This window comes from Cebus imitator, unplaced genomic scaffold, assembly GCF_001604975.1.
Source record: "Cebus imitator isolate Cc_AM_T3 unplaced genomic scaffold, Cebus_imitator-1.0 Scaffold284, whole genome shotgun sequence".
Lineage (NCBI taxonomy): Eukaryota > Metazoa > Chordata > Mammalia > Primates > Cebidae > Cebus > Cebus imitator.
In genome coordinates this window covers 2,073,052-2,095,926 of record NW_016107599.1, presented here as the reverse complement: position 1 = coordinate 2,095,926, position 22,875 = coordinate 2,073,052, and the positions used below count along the sequence as shown (strand labels likewise).

General features: G+C 47.2%; 2 protein-coding genes across 2 annotated transcripts in view; one reads left to right on the top strand and one right to left on the bottom strand.

The window, feature by feature from the left end:
• Positions 1-8,881, top strand: part of AGO2 (argonaute RISC catalytic component 2) — a 64,630-nt gene extending 55,749 nt beyond the window's left edge. The window contains exons 17-18 of the mRNA XM_017501692.2: positions 562-761; positions 980-8,881. Of these exons, the coding sequence (XP_017357181.1) occupies positions 562-761; positions 980-1,088 (309 nt within the window). The 3' untranslated portion in view covers positions 1,089-8,881. The remainder of the gene's footprint in view (positions 1-561; positions 762-979) is intronic.
• A 6,859-nt stretch (positions 8,882-15,740) lies between these two features.
• Positions 15,741-20,359, bottom strand: CHRAC1 (chromatin accessibility complex subunit 1). The gene is made up of 3 exons (XM_017501691.2): positions 20,015-20,359; positions 17,192-17,318; positions 15,741-16,584 (listed from the first exon to the last, which is right to left on the bottom strand). Exons 1-3 carry the CDS (start codon positions 20,159-20,161, stop codon positions 16,463-16,465), a joined length of 396 nt encoding a protein of 131 aa, XP_017357180.1. The 5' UTR covers positions 20,162-20,359; the 3' UTR covers positions 15,741-16,462.
• Positions 20,360-22,875: the final 2,516 nt, after the last annotated feature.

Genomic DNA, 22,875 nt, shown 5'->3' with positions numbered 1-22,875 from the left:
TTGAGACAGAGTCTCACTCTGTTGCCCAGGCTAGAGTGCAGTGGCACAATCTCGGCTTACCACAACCTCCGCCTCCCAGGTTCAAGTGATTCTCCTGCTTCAGCCTCCCGAGCAGCTGGGCCTACAGCGTGCACCACCACACCTGGCTAATTTTTTGTATTTTTAGTAGAGACAGCATTTCACTATGTTGGCCAGGCTGATCTCAAACTCCTGACCTCGTGATCCCCTCGCCTTGGCCTCCCAAAGTGCTGGGATTATAGGCGTGAGTCACCGCGCCTGGCCTATGATGCATTTTTAATAATACACATATAAATATTCTTCCACAGTATCCTTTTTTTGAAAAAAATTTGCATTTTTTTATTTAAAGAGACAGGTTTTACCTTGGTCAGGCTGGTTTCGAACTCCTGATCTCAGGTGATCCACCTGCCTCGGCCTCCCAAAGTGCTGGGCTTACAGGTGTGAGCCACTGCACCCAGCCTTTTTTTAAATTTTTTTTTACACAGTATCCTTTTAAAGATTTGATGGGGAGTCCAACTATCCAACTTTCTGATCTGCTTTTAGGGGACAAGCAGGCCTTCGCACTATCACGTCCTTTGGGATGACAATCGTTTCTCCTCTGATGAGCTGCAGATTCTAACCTACCAGCTGTGTCACACCTACGTGCGCTGCACACGCTCCGTGTCCATCCCGGCGCCAGCATACTACGCTCACCTGGTGGCCTTCCGGGCCAGGTACCACCTGGTGGATAAGGAACATGACAGGTAAGTGGCATGCCTGGCTGGAGGTCACGGCAGGGCTGTGCTTTTGGCACGGGTATTGGCAGCGGCTTTTCCGGAAGGCGAAGCGGCAGGGCCCCAGTGGCGGAGCCAGCACTCCAGAAGGGGTGCCCCACGCGCCATCCTGACTTAGTTATTGTTGCACCGCCTCATGGCACATTAAGGCGGCGTATTCTCATTCTCTCTCTCTCTTATCCCTGCAGTGCTGAAGGAAGCCATACCTCTGGGCAGAGTAACGGGCGAGACCACCAAGCACTGGCCAAGGCGGTCCAGGTTCACCAAGACACTCTGCGCACCATGTACTTTGCTTGACATGTTTTAGTGTTTAGCGATTGTGTATTGAGGGGGATTCACGAGACCAGCTACACTCAGACCAACAGACGGCCAGCCCTTCCGTGACAGCCAGCATCGAACATGAGACGTCATTGATTTTATTAGATTCTCCGTTTTCCAGAATGCCTTCCGTCCCAGATTTCAAACTTGGATTTTGAACTGCAGACCTGTATGAGAACCCAATGTCGTAGGAAATATGGTTTGCTAAAATCTATAAGCTGCTTACTAAAATAGAGTCCCGTGTTTCCTAAAAATCTCCTAAAACCAGTCTATGAACTCAGGGCTTTAAAACATTTTTAATTTATTTGGTCATTCAATTTACTTGTTTTTAATACATGATTCTCTATGAAATTGATGGGCTCAAACTAGCTGTGAATCTTCTGAGAGAGAAAGCAACACAAAACACAGTTGTGGTTTTAAAGCCTTGAACATTCTGATGTTGTCACTAAAGCTGATTACCAGGCGTGGCTCACCCAAGCTCCTCAGCCAAGAGCAGGTGGCCGTGCAGAGGCGTCTGCAGGTGCCGTGTTCTGCCAGCACCGCCCTTCACCCAGCCTGAACCAAGGAGCAGTGGCAGAAGGTGGGCCCCGTGTGTTTACAGCATTTCCAGGTCCAGAGAGGTTGGCAGACAAGTGCCATTTTAATAAAAATGTATTTAAAAAAAAAAAAGAAAAAAGACAATATACTGACAGTCTAATCATCAGATTTGTCCTATAGGACTGTGACATTTATTTTCCAAAGTTTCTAAAGAATACGGGTCTGTGGTGATAAATACAGTACAATCCTTTTTCACTGTCATGTCTTTAATGTAAGAGAAAAATATATATATCTGGTTTGCAGTATTAATGTGATAGATAGATGCTGTTTTTTCATTTTATTGACTATGGGGTGCTTCTGTGATCTGTTTAGCATATCAAGAGTGTTTTGGAGCCTGGGGGTGGGACCGCCTCTCAGTTCTTAGTGCTTAAGTACAGGAATATGCAATTGACTTAACGTGACAGCAGCCCACCTCCCCCCGTGGAGACTGTGCAGCCTGTACCCTCGGGAGGGGCGGGTGTGCCCTCCGCACTGCTCGCCACCCTCCCTGCCGCCTCATCCCCGTGTGTCACTCAGCTAATGAAGCACAAGTGGAAGTAATTTATTCTTGCATTGCTGGGAAACACATTCATGTGTGGGGCGCACTCCTCTCCCCGCTCTGTGTGCGCTTTTGTCAGATGAGGTTCATAGATGTATGCACTGAGATTCATAGAAAGCTATTGGTGGTGGCTCTGCTGGGTGTGAGGCCGTTGGTCACAGTGAAGGAGCCTGCCTGGCCCTGGGAGGCCCGAGGATGGCAAGGCCAGCAGAGGGCACGGGGCATTCTGCTGGGGTTTGCATTGGGGGCCCCAGACGTGGGTGTGCCAATTTAGAAACCGTTGCACTAAGAGTGACACCACGGACGGTTTTGAAGGCTAAGAACAGACGGCTGTTTGTGCTAAGTGGGCTTTTTGTCTCTGTACAGCTTCAGTAAGACTCCAATCCATGTTCCATTAGAGGCGTCAGGAAGGAGGCGAGCCTCCCCTAGTGCTGCTCTGCGCTCCATAGGTCCCCTCTTCCTGCTGCTGTCCCCTCCCCGGCCCTGCGTGACACTTACCTCGGCACTGCGGTGGGGTGGGGTGCCAAAGGAGCTGCTTGCTTTTGAGCGGCACCCCCTCCGCCTTCGTGCTCAGCTGCTTCGGAGGTGGCGGGAGGGGTGGCGAGCCACGGGTTGGGGGGTCCCCGGAGCCTCGCCTGGATGTTGGCGGCAATGACAAAGGGATGACTATTATTTGTGAAGATGTGTCCTCAGAGTGGTGTGTGTGTCCCTGTGTGTGTGTGTGTGTGTGTCCCTGTGTGTGTGTGTGTCTTATTAACGGCATTAGTCTCTTTTGGCTGTATCTTTTTTTTTTTTTTTTTTTTTTTTAAATGACAGAAGCCCCCACCCTAAGAAGCCGCAATTCCCTGTTGTTTTGTAGGCCAGGGCACTTTCTCCTGTTTTCAGAAGGAGACAGAGACGCTCGCAGCTTAAATTAACAGATGCATTCAAGCTAAGGGGGAATCTTTTGACTAATAAACTTTTCACATCTGAAATTAGATTAGTTTCCAGCCATTTTTAGAATTATCTGGAACCATGTGTCTCAAAGGTGTGTTTCTTCCACCCGCATCAGGCTCTCTGTCTGGGGGATGGTGGTGGTTCTTGTTTATAATGCAGATTTGTGGGCCTGCTCCTACCTCCTGAGGAGGTACTTCATGGCTGGCCTGGCATCTGCCTCTAAGTGATGGCCACGGCCCTGGGCTCCCTGGGGCCTGAGGACCCAGCCCTGGCAACCCCCAGCAGGGAGGGGATACTTCCTGAGTGGGTGCATGGGACAGACTGAGCTGGCAGAAAAGTAGAACTACAATTTTTTTCTTAAATCCTTTTGAAGCAAAGTTTTCTTTTAGTGGGTCAAAGTACTTTGAGAAGGGTACTTCTTATAGCCCTGCGCCTGTTTTATAAAACTTATAATACTAAAAACATGAATAGACCAAACATCTCCAGCTGGGTTGGCTGCACACCTTTGTACATGTCTGATGATTCAGAGTTTAAATGGCTGTAGTTACAATTTCTCAGGTAAACAGTTGTTTTCTCAAATTTCTAGCAATCCCTGCATCATTAGGCTAAATTTTGAGACAGTGTACAACCTCAGAGTACATTAGGGTAGGTCCCAGCCCTATTCACGTGGAAGCCAGAGGCGGCCCCTTCCCCAGCGTCTGAGCAACTGATTGTACAGGTGCCTGGGGCCTCCTCCTTCCCTGTCCACGGCTGTCCTCCCCAAAATACCCGGGCCTGTTCAGATTTGAGGGGTGCCCACTCGCTGGCTTTGTCCCCATCCCACTAAGTAAGGTGTGCCTTGCTTTAAGCAAACTGAATGTTAAAATAACGACGTAGAAGTCTGGGTTTGTTTAAAAGAAAAACTGGGATTTTATCTCATCTCTTTAAAAGAGGTCTCCCAATTTGATTCCTGTACTGGGACTTCTTCCTGGTATATTTTTACATGTTCACTTTTTGAAAGCATTAACATACTCCCATCCTTTTGCCCCTAACCTGTCCCATTTGACAAGTTCTTGCTGTAACGGCAAAGCAGTTAATGGACACGAACACCCGGCGAGCCGTGGAAAGCTGCCCTCAGGGGAGAGATCTTCGGTGGTGGGAAGCCACCAACCTGTTGTTTGTGTACCCCAAGCTCAGATTTTCCTGGTTTGGAGAGATTTTGTAAAACTGGGCATGCATAGCTGTACTTCTAGAAGGGGATTATTTTCCGTAGGGTTTGGTTTTCTCTGGTTCAAGCCGTCTTCACATGGAGAATTTTGATAGCACGTTAGGGTCTGCCCGTTGAAGATGATGATGCTTTTCAGTGGTGGTCTCACACTCCTTTGAATGAACGTTTGCACTCTAGAATCACAAACGATGCGTGGCCATTGTCCAGCTTGCCCGAGAGGGAGCTGTAGGGAGCAGGCAGTGACCGCCGCGTTGTTTGTCAGAGGCTGACCTAAACTGCTATCACTAATGTTTACCCCAGTGACTGCGCGTTAGAACAGGTCATGTCAGTTCACTTCCTGGAGCGGGGTTAGTGGCTGGGGTTTTTATTGTTGTTATTTGTTACTTTTATTGCTGTTAAATGCAAGTGTTGCTATTTATTTTTTTCTTTCTGCTCGGATTTGGTTTGGTTTGGCCAACACAGATATTCCAATGCATGTGGTACCTAATGGATATGATAGGAATTACTTCCCCAATTTTTATAAATTACCTAATGTTTACCTTCAAGTTTGCTGGATGATTTATTTTTGAAAGCCACAAATGTGATTTTTCTGGATGAATTGTTTTTTTTATATATGCAGCCGTGTAATTTTACATTGGTCTGCAGGGTGGTTTAAATTTTATTTTTACAAGGCAGTTTTTCAGTCAAATTATATATTTGATACAATATGCTAAGGATTGACTGACCCTGAGTCAGGTGGCCGGACACCGGCATGTCCCCGGGAGGCCTTGGGGCTGGGGCGGCTTCTTGGCTGCTCGTGCTGGTGGCTGGTGGCTTGTTCCCTGCGCCTCTGGGAACTGGGTGTGTCCTTCAGCAGGACCGTGACCCGCTGGGCAGTCAAAAGGATTTTTCATGGGCATTTTCATACACATAAGGCAGTTCCATTAGCAGGAGCTTTAGAAGTTGACATAATCCAGACAGTGGACAATCCCAGTGGCCCAGACAAGCCATACGACATTCTCCTGTGACCTCTCTCTGACCCATCTCTCACGCTCATGAGAAAAGGAATGTACAATAAATAGAAACAGAAACTTCCTCAGTGCTCATGCGCCTCACTTGCAGAACGCGAGTATTTTATTTATGTTTGAAGCCCTTCCCCAAAGTGACTGAGAAGTTGTGCTCTAGCTGCCGCGCCAGCAGTTTCGTCTGCTGTGACGCTTTTCGGTGTAGATGCAGTGCACATGTGACTTTGTCATGCGGGTGCCCCTGTTACACACACACACATGCTGACTCTCTTTTGTAAGGAAAATCTTCAACTCAAAATAATTGCACTGATTTTTTGACAACTTCTTTATACGATGTCCAGCTTCGCATCTGCTGTACTTGTTTGAGATGATTGTAAATAGATTTCTGGTAGAAGTGATATGAATACACACGGGGCTCTGTTGTGGAGACACTGCCTCGTATTCAGTATTATGTGTTAGAGTTGTGTGGACTTAACTTTGTTCCGCCCATGAGCTTTGTGTCTGTTGACCATTGATGAAGGACAAATACGCCTCGTTTTCTTTTTCTTCTGAAGGGAAGTTTTAGGTCTGTTACTGGGAGAACATGGTCTCTTGATGCCTGATGGTTTAGTCCTAGGCGGGCTCGTTGCAGTCTTGTGAATGCTGTTTTGATCTGTTTGATTCCTCGTCGCTTGCCATGGCTCTCCAATGCGTGGTCTCCGAGTTCTACCCAGCGCTGGGCAGTCCGGACGGGAGGCACCTGTTGTGCCTGCTGCTAGAACGCGAGGGCCTCCTTTGCCTCTCTGTGGTCAGAGTCATTTTTAAGCCATGAGGTCACTGTCGTGTCAAAGCCATCATTTGTGCCGGTCGTGTTGCCAGAGTAGCAGCATGTGCCGTAGCCCCCGTGTGTCACTCTGTGGTCAGGCTACCCTGTGTCAGACCTAGCAAGGAGTTTTTCAGCCCACACCAGTCTGTGCGTGTGTCCAAGTCACACCAGTGCCATTACGGTGCCCTCACTTATGCTTCTTTGGATGTGTTTTGCCATGTTATTGTCTAAAGTGAATGTATTGGCTTAGCCAAATTACTACAGAAGGTGGTTCCTAAATACCTTTTAGTTAAAAAAAAAAAAAAAATGCAGTTAAAGGCTACCTCTGAATTCCCAGTAGATTCATCATGTTTGCTCTTAAGTGTAGCTGTCCACACTGAAAACAGCCAAGACGTTGCCTGAATAAACTGAATTGTGAACATCTATCTGTTCAGTTCTGGCTTGAAAATGTGTGTGCCATACTGTGACCCACAGGCAGCCCCCTCCTCCTCTGCTGGGTCAGGTGGGCCAGGGTCGCCTCCGTGCCTCGCAGCTCTGAGATGCTAGGATTCTCCGGTCGGCAGGAACAGCATGGGAGGGCTCTCTGCACGGGACAGCGTGCTGTCCTTCATGCTGGCGGGAGCATCTGCGCAGGGCTGCGCGTGGCAAAACCTTGAGATAGCCTATGTCCTACCCGGCTTTCCACTTTCCTGTTTAATATAAGAAAGCACTTTTTTTTCTGCTTTACCTACAAATGGATTGCGAATGGCCTCCTCTATCCTGTCCTCCCTTTTATACGCTCTGTAAAATCACGAAGGTGCTTCAACACCAACTCTCATGCAAGTAATAGATTTAAAATAGTTGCATGGTTTCAAGGACGATGCAGATGCCATTGGCCTTTGACTTTGGGACCTTGGGTTACTCTCACTCTCTACTGCAAAACAAACTAAGGGTTGAAAGCAAAGTCTTCTGTTCTAATCCAGGGTCCTTTGTTTGAAAAGAACTCAGGGCCCACAGCTGGTGTTTGAAGTTTTTGCACAGCTCACTTGGAGGAAGTCAGTTCTGGGAGCGCGGTTGGCTCTGAACACCCCTCCCCATGATTAACCACTTTGCTGTCAGAAATGTCATTTCCCCCTACACTGTGCTGCGGACCCGGGCCTCTTTCGCTTCTTGCTTTGGGTTCCCTGTGATCCCCCATCTTCAGGTGAGCGCTCGCTGCAAAACATCTCCATCAGTTTACTCCTGAGTTGACAGGCGATGGTCTCACAGTTGGAGGCGCCTGGGTGTTTGGAGGGGGCCCCCCCGCCCTCATGTTGGGGGCTCAGCAGACATTGAATTTGGCCCTGGGGGTTCACAGTCATTACCTGGAAGCGGTTGCCTTTAACGCTGCTGTTCTGGGTTTCATGCTTTCTACGCTGTGTTGAGCGCTTGAATTCCGGAAGAGCTAAGTGTCCTTTGCAGTCTCTCAGAATGTTTTGTCATTCTGCCACCACACTGTTCCATGTGAACAGACCTCGAGAGGCTTGGGCACTCGGGGTGGGGGGTGGGTGTCCCACTGCCTGCCGCCCTGGGTATTGGCTGCTCGTTTCCACTGGGCTGGCCTCGGGCTTTCTGCCCGAATCTGGTCCAGGGTGTTTGGGGAGACTGCAGCGGCTCGCTCCTCGACTTGGTCATGGAGCTGTGGCTTGCAGATCCACCGCAAGCTTCCCTCACCTGCGTCTCCCACCGTCTCAGCGTTCCTAAGAATTTACTCAGAAGTGAGAGAACTGAGGATTCCTGGTGCTTTTGTTAACACGTTTCTATCTTACTGGTTGGTGTGGAAATTTTAGATGTGTTGTTAGGTCTTTAAATGCCGCGGGTGGTATGACTAGAGGGTTAAGTCCTCACCTCACCCCCCCAACTCCCTTTTGGGGGGGTAGGAAGAGGCTGAATTATCTCCTATTTAAAACCACCTTGGATTTAAGTAGTTCAGAGTTAAAGCTAAAACACCAAATATTAACTCTTTCCCCCAAGTGTCTCCAGGAAATGGACATTGGGGCCATTCTTATTCAGTTCTTTCTGCAGCTTCAAGGTCCTTAAAATGAGTGAGTTGATCCCAAGAACACCCCATGCCACCGGCCAGCGGGGCGCCATGCAGGCGACTTCATAGATCAGGTGCTCGTGTAGGGGTCCAGGGCTCCTTTGAACTCTGGGAGTTGTGTGTGCAGTCTTGGGTGGGAGAGGGCAGGCCCCTCTGTCCCAAGAGGCCGGTGGTGCCCAGGCCTTCCTCTGGTCTCCACCAGCGCCAGCCTGATCGCGTTCTGGAAGACCCAGTCTTAGACTCTGTGCCTTTAAAGTCCGGTCCTCAGTGTCCTTTCAGAATCATGTGGGGCTGCGTTTCTCTGGGGAACTAAGCCAGTGCCATTCCACAAGGCAGGCATGGACCTCCAGCCTTGGAAGCTTTCTTTCCGCTCCTCAGCCCCTGACTTGTAAACTGTGATGCCACGTGGTCTGGAGCCACGGAGGATGCACTTGGTCTCGGAAAACACTTGGTTCCAGTCGCGTGGTTTCTCCCATACCCTGACCAAGTCCCCCTCTGCCAGGATCGCGGGAGATTGGTGCAAGACCCATCTCTTAGGCGTTGACCATGACCATCAGCAAAGCCTGGTGGTCTTGTTCTCATAGTCACTTGACAAGAGTATTTATTGTAATGGAAGTAGGTTTTTTTTTTAAAAGGAATTGGAATCATGTCTTTGTAGAATGTGTGTGAAGTCCTCCGCTGTAAGGTGCTATTCAGTCCTGTGACCCTCATTTTGGAACGCTCTTCATTGCTGCTGCTCTGTTTTGTGGCTTCCTAGGAAACCGCTTACTTAGGTGTGCTGTCACCTTGAACTGTGCACGTGGGACACGAGTTTTGACTTACCCGACAGGCAATTTTTATCTCTAGCTTTTTCAAGCCAGGTATTGAGCAGTTTCTTGGCCAGTGGCCTAATGAGAAGCCACCTTTCCCTGTCAAGGGGTGATTTTATTGGTTTTAAGCGGGGAAGTAATCCCATGTCCTTTTTTTTTGTTTTGAAACAGAGTTTCGCTCTGTCACCAGGCTGGAGTGCAGTGGTGCCATCTCGGCTCACTGTAACCTCTGTCTCCTGTGTTCAAGCGATTCTCCTGCCTCAGCCTCCCTAGTAGCTGGGACTACAGGCGCACGCCACCATGCCAGGCTAATTTTTGTATTTTTAGTAGAGACGGGGTTTCACCACCTTGACCAGGATGGTCTCGATCTCTTGATCTCGTGATCTGCCCACCTCAGCCTCGCAAAGTGCTGAGAATACAGGCGTGAGCCACCGCGCCTGGCCACTTATTTCTTAAATACCTAACAAGTTCTTCTTGGTGGTTCCTCTTGGCTCTCTCCTCTTTCTCCCCCAACCCTACATCCTTTCGAGGAATGGCCTCTCCCTCCGCAGAGGCACAGGCTGCAGAGGGAGCGCTGTGGCGGCGATTCCAATTCCTCTTTAAAGCCAAACAAACATGCGCGACTGAAACCCTAGTGTGGAGGGTGGCGTGGCGTTGAAATTCCAGGCCTGAGTTTGATAGTGGATTTTAATGTAGTTGTTAAAGGTATGAATTCATGTTTTATAACTGTAGAGGCAAGCAAGTTTTTATTTTTAAAAAAGTTTTGAGAGAATAATTTATAAGTTTCTGTGCAGCAAAGTGGCTAATTACTCATTAAATACAGGAAAAGAATGTAGTATCTAAATCCAGCTTTTTCTTACCTCTGGTACACTTCAGATTACTTACCTAATACATATTGAGGGGTTTTAACCCTTAGTTTTATCAATTTTTCTAGTTTTATTTTATTTTTATAAAATAATTGAAAAAGAACCAAAAATGAATTCAAAAGTTCCATAGATGGATTTTTGCCCCTTCTTAATTTTCTCCCACAGTAAAAACACTTTAGAAGACATTTTGAATCAAAATGTATAATGACCAGTTCACTATTTTCTAAGAAGCTGAGCAGCTCTAGGGCCTCGTTTCAGGTGGTACTCTATGTGTTGTCCACGGGCTTGTTTCTCCCTGTACGGTGGAACTGTTGACCATGTCTTGTGCTTGCAATATAGAAACCATGCAGTGCTGTTTTGTAAATTGACAGTTTCTGTATAAACTCTTATTTATATACATTGGCCTCTCTGTATGATTTTCCATTTGCTACATGAATTGTAAAATTAATTATAAAATTATAGTACCTGCTAAATACAATTCTGAGGCTTCATGTCATTGTCTTTAGTTGAATACCATGTTGTGTGTCTTGAAGATGTCCATGCTTGCATGATACTAGGTGGCGAAGCCACTTTAAATTAAGCCTTAATCAGATGTTAAATTTGTGAGTTTCAGAGTATGCAAAAATATTAGGCAGAGTGAGTGTAAACTGTTCAGATCGAGATGCTGTATCATAATTCAAGTTATTTTTTCTGGAGTTAAAAAGGGAAGTATTCGGTGATACACCTCTCTGTCTCTTTCTCTCTCTCTCTGTCTCTGTCTCTCTCTCTCTCTCTCGTCTAGCTTGGCTATTGCCATAGCTTGATGAAAATGGACCATTGCGCATTTCTGTGACAGTCAGTCAAAAAGACCTGTTCTGAAAGTCTTGTGACTTTTTCAGGGTTTTTTTTTTTTTTTTCTCATGTTTGATTGTTTTTTTCCCCTTCCAGTCTGAGATTTCTGTATGGCTGATGGAGAGTGCAATTTGGGCGTAGGTCTTATTTGCAAACCTGCTCATGTTCTAAGCTTTCTTCAGGTAGTACCACCTGTCATTTCTTCTGCATATGATTTAAATGGATTTTTGTTTTCATAAAAGCATCATAAATTTAGAGATAAAATGGAAGGGACCCAGCTTTCTTTACAATGTGGATCTACCTCAGTTAAACAGTTGGGTGCTATTACTAAGTCTGTCAAATTAAATTGGAAAAAGTAACCAAAACAGTGAGATACAACTCCACATGAAACTTGAAATTGTAATTTCCGTTTATTTAATGATATTTTTATTTATTTGTGCCTTTTATGTTGAACCCCCATGCATTGAAAAAAATCAGTATGAGACTACATATTTTATATTCCAGGTGGGGAGAAAAGTCCAATTGGTCGTGGAATTTGATAGACTTTCCCCCAGCCAACTGCCACAGTGTATTAGAATCCCGACTGCCCCCCGTGAAAAGAAAAAAAAATGTCCAAGAGCAAATCTTCACATTTTACAAACAATAAAGTCCAAACTCCTCTATGCACATATTTACAGCTCATCACTTCATTTTCTGTGCCAGTGGAGGGGTGGCCAGAAAAATTCCCAAGTACGCTCATCATTGCTTTTCTGGCCATTCATACACCCTCTTCCTCTGGCACATTTTATAAGAGTTTATTTCATAAGCAGCAAACGGACTGTTGTCGATTTCATCTCTCCTGACCTACCTGGTGGAGGTGCTAATGACCATGGACAGAAAGGGGCGAGCCAGAGCTCATGGCTTTGTGGAGGCGGAGGCCTGCATTCAGCAGTGGCCCATGTGCCTGTGAGTTGGGAAGGCTTTCTGACAGGTAAGAAATTGAGATAGGGTGATGACTTACCATGCTTTTGTATTTGGCAGTTTACAATTCTAGAACTTTTCCTACTATGGCGATCTTTTTTTACTTAATTCTTTGGAGGTAACAATATTTTGGAGTCTTAAGAATTTGATTTTATACCAATAAGAAATACAAATTAGGGATCTTTCCTGTAGTACATAGTTTCACTATTTTAAAGAGATCTCTGAATTTTACAAGAGAACCAACATTCCTTACTGGCAGAACTTTGAAAGTTGATTTGGGAGGCTTGTTGCTGCAGGATCTCAAAAATAGAGAGAGATGATTCTACTTAAATGTTTTTAATTTTCTAACTTCCATCAGGTTGATACTTAAGCTCTATTTTGTAAAGAGTAAATCATCCTTTAGTATGCTGCATAAGATGATCAGCATTCTTGCACTTTCTCAGTAATAAGGCGTGCCCTGCAATTGGCCCCCCAGGACGCATTGTGTTTTTAACCTAACGAGAGGACTTTGGGGCAGGTGATTAAATTTATATAGGTACCTCAAGAAAAAGAACCTGAATATGCTGCATTTTCTTTCTTTAGCTTCTACATGTAGCATTTTGTTTTGCTTTTGTTATTTTTGTTTAGATATATGCTTTTTGGACCCCAATAGACTGTTGAAAGAAATTTAAAAATTACTCTTGTAGAGATATAGTATCCTTAAAAAATAAACTAAAAAAAAACAAAAATTAAAAAATTAAACTTGCTGCAATATCTGGCTCGAAGGTTGCCCTGTATTAGAATAACACTTTAGCCGCATACACCTGAGGAGACGGATACTATGTGGATAAGCAGACAATAATGTTCTGAATCCTTTCTGTTCATGCTGCTTTCTTAATTCGTTTCTCCATGTCATCAAGAGGTTGGATAACTTATTTCTAAGGTCAAGGTTAAAAATCATGTCACTTTTTTTTTTTTCTTTTCAACACAGACCTCAGAAAAGTTGTGATTGAGGAAGTAGCATGATCCTAAATGTGTTGCTGAAATCAGGCAGCCCGAGCCTCTGGTCTCTCCAGAGAGCCCGTCTTCACATTTCTCTATTCCTCAGCACTCACCCTAAACTGAACAGATGGGGAGTTGTCTTGATTGTCAAGATAGAACTGGTGAAGAAAGCTACATGCTGAGAAACTGAGCATCTATTGTCATGTTTAAGCTTAGCTGGGTCCTTTCTAGTTTGTTTTTACAGCTTACTAGGTGAAGTAGTTTGCACTATTTTTGCAATAAATTCATGGAAACCCTAACAAACAGTGACTTGTTCTGTTTCTTACTGTGTGTATATAAACTAATACTAAAAGTTTGGCATAGTGTTTTTTTCACCTCCTTACATAACCCCTAACATGCACAGAATGCTGTAAATCTGATAAAATATGTGAATGATATTTTATAAAGTTATTTTGTATGGTGTCAATTTTGTTTTGCCTCATAGTATGTCAGCAAAAAATTAAATAAAAGTCCTCCTGTTTACAGCTGCCTCTTCCAAACCTCTTCAATTCCTCACGGACTTCCTCTGCACAGGTTATGATTCCGGTTTCCGAAGCAGAAGCATTCCTTAAGGGTGGAAGTCCAGAGCCCTGTCCTTGAAGAATGTACTTGGCAGAGCTGGGCACTACCCGACGATTTGGGTTTGGGGGATGAAAACCACAGGTATGAGTTGAACAAGAGTGGGAAGAGCCACGGTAGCTAGGATAGCTGGCTGTTTCTGCTCTTGCAGCATGAGAAAGGATGAAGTAAGAAGTCGCTCAGCTAAGCCCATCATGAGCAAGGCCCTGTAATCCCAGCTGCTCGGGAGGCTGAGACAGGAGAACTCCTTGAACCCAGGCGGCAGTGGGCAGAGGGTGCAGTGAGCCAAGATCAGGCCACTGCACTCCAGCCTGGGCAAGAAGGTGAGACTCCATCTCAAAAAAAAAAAAAAAAAAAAAAAAACTTCAGGCCAGGCACGGCAGCTCACACCTATAACCCCAGCACTTTCAGAGGCTGAATTAATTAGGTGTTATCACTTGAGGTCAGAAGTTTGAGACCAGCCTGCCAACAGGGTGAAAGCCTGTCTCTACTAAAAATACAAAAATTAGCCAGGCGTGGCGCACACCTGTAATCCCAGCTACTTGAGAGGCAGGAGAATCACTTGAACCTGAAGGCAGAGGTTGCAGTGAGCCAAGATGGCACCACTGCACTCCAGCCTGGGCATCACAGTGAATGAGACTCCATCTCAAAAAAACACCTGTACACAAGTGTTTATAGGGCTTTATTAATTATAGTCATCAAGTCCAGGCATGGTGGCTCACACCTATAATGCCAGCGCTTTGAGAGGCTGAGGCAGGCAGATTACCTGAGGTCAGGAGTTGTTAGAGACCAGCCTGGCCAACATGGTGAAACCACCTCTCTGAAAAATACAAAAAAAATGAGCCAAGTATAGTGATGCATGCCTGTAATCCCAGCTACTCAGGAGGCTGAGACAGGAATCACTTGAACCCAGATGGCAGTGGCAGTGAGCCAGAATCATGCCATTGCACTCCAGCTTGGGTAACAGAGACCCTATCTCAACCAAAAAAAATTATAGTCATCAAAACTAGAAACAATCCAAATGGGTAATTTTCCATATATGTGGAAAATGGATAAACAATTACATCCATACAATGGAATCCTACTCAGCAAGAAAAGAAATGGACTTCTAATACCTGTGACAACACGGATGTATCTCAAATGCATTCTGCTAAACAGAAAAACTGCAGACTCGAATGCTACACACTCAATGATTCCATTTATACGGCCTTCTGGAAAAGACAGGTCAGCAAACTGGTCTGTAGGCCAAATCCATTCATTTTTTTAATGACACATAAGCTAAGTATTTACATTATTAAATGGTTCGAGAAAACAGTATTTCATGACATGAAAATTACACAAAATTCAAGTTTCAATTTGCAAAAATGAAGCACTATGGAAACACAGCGCCTGCATTCCTTCCTGTGTCACCTGGCCGCTTGCATACCGCAACAGCATAGCTTGGTAGCTGCAACACAGACGATAAACGCCCACAAAGCTTGAACTATTTACCGCATGGCCCTTTCCAGAAACAAATCTGCTGATACCTGCTATAGGAACAGAGAATAGCTTGATGGTTGCCAGGGTAAAAGGTGGGGAAGGCGCTGACCACAAGGGGATTTTTTGGAGGATGATGCAGTTGTTAGTTGTGGTGGTGGTGGTGATGACTGCATTTGTCAAAACTCAGAACTGTACAAGAAAGAGTAGATTTTTAATTATTTTATTTTAAAGTAAATGTTTTGGTTTTTTTTTTTTTTTTCTTAGAAGATTTAGTAATAGTAACCTAAAAATTAAATGTTAATAGACAAGAGGCCCAGAAAACACCAGTGGCTGCTAGGGGGCAGAGGACAAGTCTGAGTACAAGGGGCACTGGGGAATGCCACGGGTGATGGAACCGTCCTGCCTAGCGACTGATGATAAAACCAGACGTGTGTCCAAATTCACAGACTAGACACTAAAAAGGGTGACTTTACTGAATGTAAATTATAAACTTTTTTATTTTTAAAAAAGAAGTAACGAGGGCCGGGTGCGGTGGCTCACACCTGTAATCCCAGCACTTTGGGAGGCCAAGGCGGGCAAATTACTTAAGGTCAGGAGTTCGAGACTAGCTTGGTCAACAAGGTGAAACCTCGTCGCTACTAGAATTATAAAAATTCGTCAGGTGTGGTGGCACATGCCTGTAATCCCAGCTACTTGGGAGGCTGAGCAAGAGAATCGCTTGAATCTGGGAGGCAGAGGCTGCAGTGAGCCAAGACTGCGCCACTGCACTCCAGCCTGGAAAACAGAAAATAAAAATAAAAAAAAAGATAATGAAAAAAGAAGAACCAAACATTTATCTCAAAAAAAAAAAAAAAAAAAGGGCTTATGATAGGTTTGCTCTTATAGACAGTAAAAACAAATGCCAGGAATTTAAAGCAAAGAACAGTAAGATGAGAAAGATCTTAAACATACAAATGTTTTGCAATTATTTTTTAGAACATGCTTATACAAGAGGTAAGACTTATTTTGTATTTGATTTGATAATTTGACTTGGAATTCTTCTGTGGGAATAAAAGTGTTAGAATGCTTATTTTTAAATTTCACAAAATTTGTAGGCAGTAACCAAGGCCTCAGAGCCATGGAGGGCTCTAAAACTAGCTCAATAAAGCATTTTACTGTAAAAATAAGTGCAGATCTTTAACAGAAAAGTATATTTCTTTACAGTAGAAAAATATTTGAACAACTTTTCTTAAAAGACAAAAATTCAAATGTAACATACGACCAGCTAAAACTGAATCTGTTTATAAGAACTGATTCCAAAATATACATATATGAAAATTTACATAACTGATACGTAGAAGCTCTTCAAAATTGATTGTAAATTTAAAAGTTAAAATTGGCCTTGCCTCTACAGTTTGGAGCTGCAGATCAGCCGGCAATGGCTGCCGGTCTCGGCTGCTTTCTTGGTGCCTGAGCTGCAGAGTGGGCCTGCCGTGGGGCTGTTGTCTGGGTCGCTCTCCCTCTGGCTGTTTGTGGCGTAGGTGCATGAGGCACTCATTCTTGGCCTGGAAAGAATCCCACACACTGGAAGACGCTAAAGGTGTGCAGTGTTGTGTATGCTTGGAGACAGTGGAGCAGGCCCAGGGCAGTCCTCGCCAGGCTGGTTTCAAAGCACTTTTTTGGTTTAGGATTCAGCTTCATCATGGTCACTTTCATTATCATTGTCATTCTCCTCATCTTCTTCCCTCTTTTCTTCTTTAAGCATTTTCAGGTATTTACTAGCTAAAATCTTCTTTGGTAATATGTCTTAAAAACATAAAGTTTACATCAGCAATTATGGTAGACTATGAACACAGTAACGCAAATTTCAAAATGTACTACTTCCTGATTTGACCTCTATAAGAGTTTCCAAAACAAGATGAAATTGAGGCTCTACTTCTGGGTAAAATATCAGAGAAACTAGCACTGTCTCCTAACGAATGCTATAGGCCTATTTCCATTCCACTCAGTACAAACCATGGTGTCTCTATGAGCCGCTTTATGAGCAACCCTGCCCAATTAGCTGAGATAGGCTAAACTGGCCCCAGGGCAGACTTAAGCTCCTTCTAACTACAGGCCTGTACACTCATCCTGAGCTTTCCCTCTTGCAGCAGGAAGGGAAAGGACTGCCCAGCACACGCTGCCAACCAGCATCTCGTGCATGCTACTGGCTTCATTATTGTTCTAGGTGGACCACATTACAAACACATTCACACAAGACTAAAAGCATCTTCCAGTGACAGCTCATAGTACCTTTGAGACTTGGAAAAAGTAGCAAAACTAATTCCTTCAAAGCAGAAGGGAGGCAAGGGGTGTGGGAGTAGCTATTGATGACTATTCATTTTTCAACCAGAATGTTTAGAAGACTAAGTACCTGTAAGAAACTGAAAAGTTTCTGATTCCTCTGCAGTGTTTGCTAAATCACTGTAAGTCAGTACTTTCTTTTCCTTTCCACTGCCATGTCTGTAGGAATAGGTAGCTAGATATTGAACAAAGAGCTCCTAAAACAAAATGAAAAAGTAAAATGAAAGATGTGCTTTGAAAATTGCCCCCAGAGCTTAATTTTTAAAATTATGCTGTTGATAAGCTTCTATCAGGCTTAAAATTACATTAAGACTTCAGATTATCTTGGTTTCTCAAATTAAATTACAAGAAATCACTGGGGAGGCCAGGCACGGTGGCTCACACCAGTAATACCAACACCTTGGGAGGCTGAGCCAGGCGGATCACTTGAGGTCAGGAGTTTGAGACCAGACTGGCCAACATGGCAAAACTCCATCTCTACTAAAAATACAAAAATTAGCTGGGCATGGTGGCAAGCGCCTGTAATCCCAGCCACTTGGGAGGCTGATGAAGGAGAATCGCTTGAACCTGGGATGTGGAGGTTGGAAGTTTCAGCACTCCAACCTGTGCGACAGAGTGAGACTCCATCTTAAAAATAAATAATACATCACTGGGGAAAAGAAAAACATGAGGTCAGAAAGCAAGCAAGGCCAGTACCAAAATTGGCGGAGAAGCAGGCATTTTCCAGAGGCTTATTTTAGATGTCTAACTTATGAAAAATACGAATCATAACTGTTTAATGACCAACCTCCAGAGTAAAAGAAGCAAAAAGCCATTCAAAAATTCTGTTTGGCTCAGGAATACATTTTGTCTTCTATTTGCATACACTGTTTCTAAGGTGGTTCACCTACAACGATAGTGACCACACCTCCTATTTTGCTGACTTTTCTAGGAACTGACAATCCTCAGACCTAATGCAACAACCAGACTTGATCGTCTTCCCCTCCCCCACCCCAGTTCTTAAAGCAGGGCCAGGTCTTCATTTTTACAGGGATGAACTAAGCCTCTTTCTCAAGGTTTTGACTTTAATGCATCTAGTTCAGTTAATAAGGGATGAGGATGGGCGTGGTGGCTCAAGCCTGTAATTCCAGCACTTAGGGAGGCCAAGGCAGAAAGATCACCTGAGGTCAGGCGTTCAAGACCAATTTGGGCAACATGTTGAAACCGGCTCTACCAAAAAATACAAAAGCAGCCGAGGGCAGCTGTAATCCCAGGTACTCGGGAGGCTGAGGCAGAATTGCTTGCCGGGAGGCGGAGGTTGCAGTGAGCAAGATCTGCACTGCACTCCCGTCTGGGGAACAGAGTGAGACTCCGTATCAAAAAAATAAATTAGAGATCATAAGTGCCTGCATAAATCCTCATTCCTTAAAACTAATAAAATGAAATTGTACAGTAAAACACAAATGTCCCCAGGTGAAATGCTGAATATGTAATTATTTCCCTGGGCTCTAGGAAAACATGGCTCTGGTATAATAAAGCAGGCGAGAAATCTGTAATTTCCCATTTTCCTTAGTTCTGGTCGAACACTGTAGGGACATTATGTACTTAAATACAACTAGGGACTGGGAAATAGGATCTAAGGCAAGTTAAAACCTTTAACTGTGTAGCTGAAACATGGCCCAGTCTCAGAACAGAAAAACATCTAGCCTAACACTATCAAGATGCAGTGTTTCTTTCTTTTTTTTTTTTTTGGGGACGGAGTCTCCCTCTTGTTACCCAGGCTGGAGTGCAATGGTGTGATCTCGGCTCACCGCAACATCCGCCACCTGGGTTCAGGCAATTCTCCTGCCTCAACCTCCTGAGTAGCTGGGATTACAGGCACGCGCCACCATGCCCAGCTAATGTTTTGTATTTTTAGTAGAGACGGGGTTTCACCGTGTTGACCAGGATGGTCTCGATCTCTTGACCTCGTGATCCACCCGCCTCGGCTTCCCAAAGTGCTGGGATTACAGGCTTGAGCCACCGCGCCCGGCCCTCGCAGTGTTTCTTAAAAAGACAAAATCTATTTTGCACCCAGGAGGATGCTGAACAGGCTATAAAACTAGCTTTCCTAGATTTTCTTAAATTCTGGCTGGGGGATGTGCTTCCTCTTAGAGGAGGTGCCAGGTGTGGCGCGGGGCAGGGGAGCTCGAAGGCTTCGGACCGCTGGAGGGGGCGCCTGACCCGCGGGAAAAAAACCTTCGAGCCACTTGGGTGGAGCGCCCGGCTGCCCCTCACACGGGACACTGGAGGAGTTAGGGCCCCTAAACAAAGAAGCAGGCCAACGGCAAGAAAAAGGAAGGCCAGGAATAGGGAGACGCGGGTGAAAGGGCCGCCAAAGAATGAAAGAGCCGCCAAAGAAACCAAACGAGGACACCACCTCTTGGCGCCGAAGCCCAGGCGTAGGGCCGGAAGCTGGGCGCAGCGCGCGAGGGACGACGGGAGCATACAGGTGGGCGGGACGAAAGGCGCGCAAGGGAACTTGGGAGCTCACGGGTTTGCGGGACAGAAACACGCGAGAGAGGGCGGGAGCGCGACGGGGTGGACGGGGCGAAGGTGCGCGAGGAAGGAGGAGCGAAAAAGAGCAAGAAAGGGCGGGAGCGGAGCGCGGTGTATGGGGCGAAGAAACTAGAGAAAGGGAGGGAGCGGCACGGGGTGGGCGGGGCGAAGACGCGCGAGAAAGGGAGGGGGCGCCGCGGGTGGGGGCGCGCTGGCACCCCGGCGCGCGCCGGCGTGGGAGGGGGACAGGAGGGCGCGCGAGCCAGGCAAGGGCAGCGGGAGGCGCTCGGGCTTAAGGGGACTGGGCAGTGCCGGGAGCCTGGCGGGGCGGGGCGCAACGGGCAAAGGCGGCCCCACCCCCGCCCTGCCCCCTCACCGTGGCCTTGGCCGTGAGCACCAGCGCCTCCTGGTTGATGCTGGACACCTCGGGGGAGCTCTTCATGATGACCCGGATGCGGGACAAGGGCAGCGAGACGAGCCGCTGTTCCCCGCACTTGTCTTTGCCCACGACCAAGTCCGCCATCTTCCCGCTCCTTGCGCGGGCGGCAGCCGGCGGGCCCGACCGCGAAGTGGCTGTCCTGCCAGGCCAGCCGGTGGGTGCGGGGAGCCGCGCCCGCTGCCCCGTGGGAGTTGTAGTGTGGGGAGGCGCGGCCGCGAGGCCGGGAGCGGCCCCTTCGGGAGACTACGAGCCCCGTGATGCCTCGCGCGCTCGCCGTGCGCATGCGCTGGCGCTCGGACCTGCCCCCTAGTGCGAGGCCCGGCGTGGGCGGGGCGGCACGCCCCTCTCGGGCGCCTGCGGGCTGTGATCGCTGGAGGGGATTTTGAGGTCCAGGGCGCTGCGAATGGGCAAGCAAAGCTCTTTGACTCCGGGCCTCATTGCTCGGCGATGTGTGTTAAGCGTCTGCGCTGTGCTGGGACCGAGCGTGGCGCCGTGGACTTTCCTGCAGCACAAAGTCGTCGGGGGACTAGCGAATGCGTCCTGCGCCGGCAGCCAGGCGGCCCGTGGAGGAGCAGAGAGCAGCGCGGGCGATGCGGCGAGGCCGGCCTCGCTGCGTCGCAGGGTAATGGGGAGAAGCGCCTTCCTGGGGGCGGGGCGGGGGAGCTGCCCTGAGGAGGTCCCGGAGCCCGGCGGGAACGGCCTCTTCGGGAGTGCTCCGAGAGACGGCGTCCAGAGCCGGGTGTGCTCGCTGAGGTCTGACGGGCAGCCCGGGGATAGGTCCCAGTGGATTTTTTTCTCTAGGAAAAATGGGAAGTCGTGGAAGGCTTTGAGCTAAGGAGTCCCGGACAGTTTTAAAAGGATCCCTGCAGTTGCCGGCTGGGAGGGGGTGGGTGCGCGTAAGGGCGGAATCATCGAGACCAGGTAGAAGGTAATTAGGAGAACCTGGGAACGTGGCCCTCAGGAGGCCGGCTGGACCAGGGGACAGCAGCTGGGAGGAGACTGGCAGGAGATGGTTAGGGACCAGACCAGGGAGGGCCTTGGGGACCGCAGAATTCACTCCGTTAGAGCGGGGAGGCCCTTGGAGGAGTAAGGGGTCCAACTTAACTTTTACCAGGATCTTGGAAAGTGGTAGGATTTGGGGTCTGATTTCAAGGGGGAGCTGAGGTGACGTGGAATACCAGCACAGCTTGCTGAGGTAGCAGAAAGGCCTCGGTAAAGAGCCATTTACCCAGGGAGCACTGTGACAGGAGCACATTTTGGCATAGGTTTGAATTGGAGCGTGTTAAGTGTAGTGTCTTCTTCACCACTGTGACTCAGGTCCTGGCCCAAATCATTGAGCACAGAAATATATGCCAGGCATTGTTAGCGCAAGGGTACACCCGGTGAGTAGGGCTGCCATGGCTCCTGCCCCTGCTCTGTTACAGCTGACGTTCATGTCTGATGGAGACTGAGAAATAAGAATACCTTCAGTCAGGCGCGGTGGCTCACGCCTGTAATCCCAGCACTTTGGGAGTCCGACGCGCCTGGATCACCTGAGGTCAAGAGCTTGAGACCAGCCTGACCAATATGGTGAAACCCGGTGTCTTCTGAAAATACAAAAATTAGCTGGGCGTGGTGGTGGGCTGAGGCAGGAGAATCGCTGGAACCTGGGAGGCAGAGGTTGCAGTGAGCCGAGATGGCGCCACTGCACTCCAGCCTAGGGGACAGAGGAAGACTCAGTCTCAAAAACAAACTCCAATGCTGAATGCTACAAAGAAAACAAAATCACGTGCAAGTGATAGAATTTGCCTCTCTGAGAAGTGTCATTTGTTCCCAGATCTGAAGAAAGAAAAGGAGCCGACCACACAGGAAGACTGAGACAAGGTGAGCTTTCCAACAAGCCAGACTGGGGAGAACACTTGAGAGGAAAATGTCCGGGCAGATTAAGGAATCGAAAAGCCAGTGTGGCCGGAGCTTAGTGACGGAAGCAGAGAGCACCGGAGACTTGTTTACGAGGTAGCTGGGACTGGCTCCTGCATGGGTAAGAAGCTTGGCTTTCATTCCAAGAGCAATGGAAAATAATGAAGACCTTTGAAGTCAAGGTGGCACATGCCTGTAATCCCCACACTTTGGGAAGTTAAAGCAGGCAGATCGCTTGAGCTGAGCCCAGGAGTTTGAGATTAGCCTGAGAAGCATAGCAAGACAGCATCTCTACAGAAATTTTAAAATTAATAGGGCATCGTGGCGAGCTCCTGTGTTCCCAGCTACTCTGAAGGCTGAGGCAGGAGAATGGCTTAAGCCCAGCAGGTCAAGGCTGCAATGAGCAGTGATTTCGTCACTGCACTCCAGCGTGAGCTACAGAGCAAGATCCTATCTCACAAAAAAATTAAGGAGGCTGAGGCAGGTGGATCAAAGGTCAGGAGTTCAAGACCAGCCTGGCCAACATAGTGAAACCCCATCTCTACTAAAAATACAAAAATTAGCCGGGCATGGTGGTGTGTGCCTGTAGTCCCAGCTACTCGGGAGGCTGAGGCAGGAGAAATGTGTGAACCCGGGAGGCAGAGGTGGTGGTGAGCCAAGATTGCACCACTGCACTCCAGTCTGGGCAACAGAGTGAGACTCCGTCTCAAAAACATAAAAAAGTTTTGGGCCTGGCTCAGTGACTCACGCCTGTAATCCCAAAACTTTGGGAGGCTGAGGTGGGCGGATCATGAGATCAGGAGTTCAAGACAGACCTGGCCATCATAGTGAAACCCTTTGTCTCATAAAAATACAAAAATGAGCCGGACATTGTGGCATGCACCTGTAGTACCAGCTAC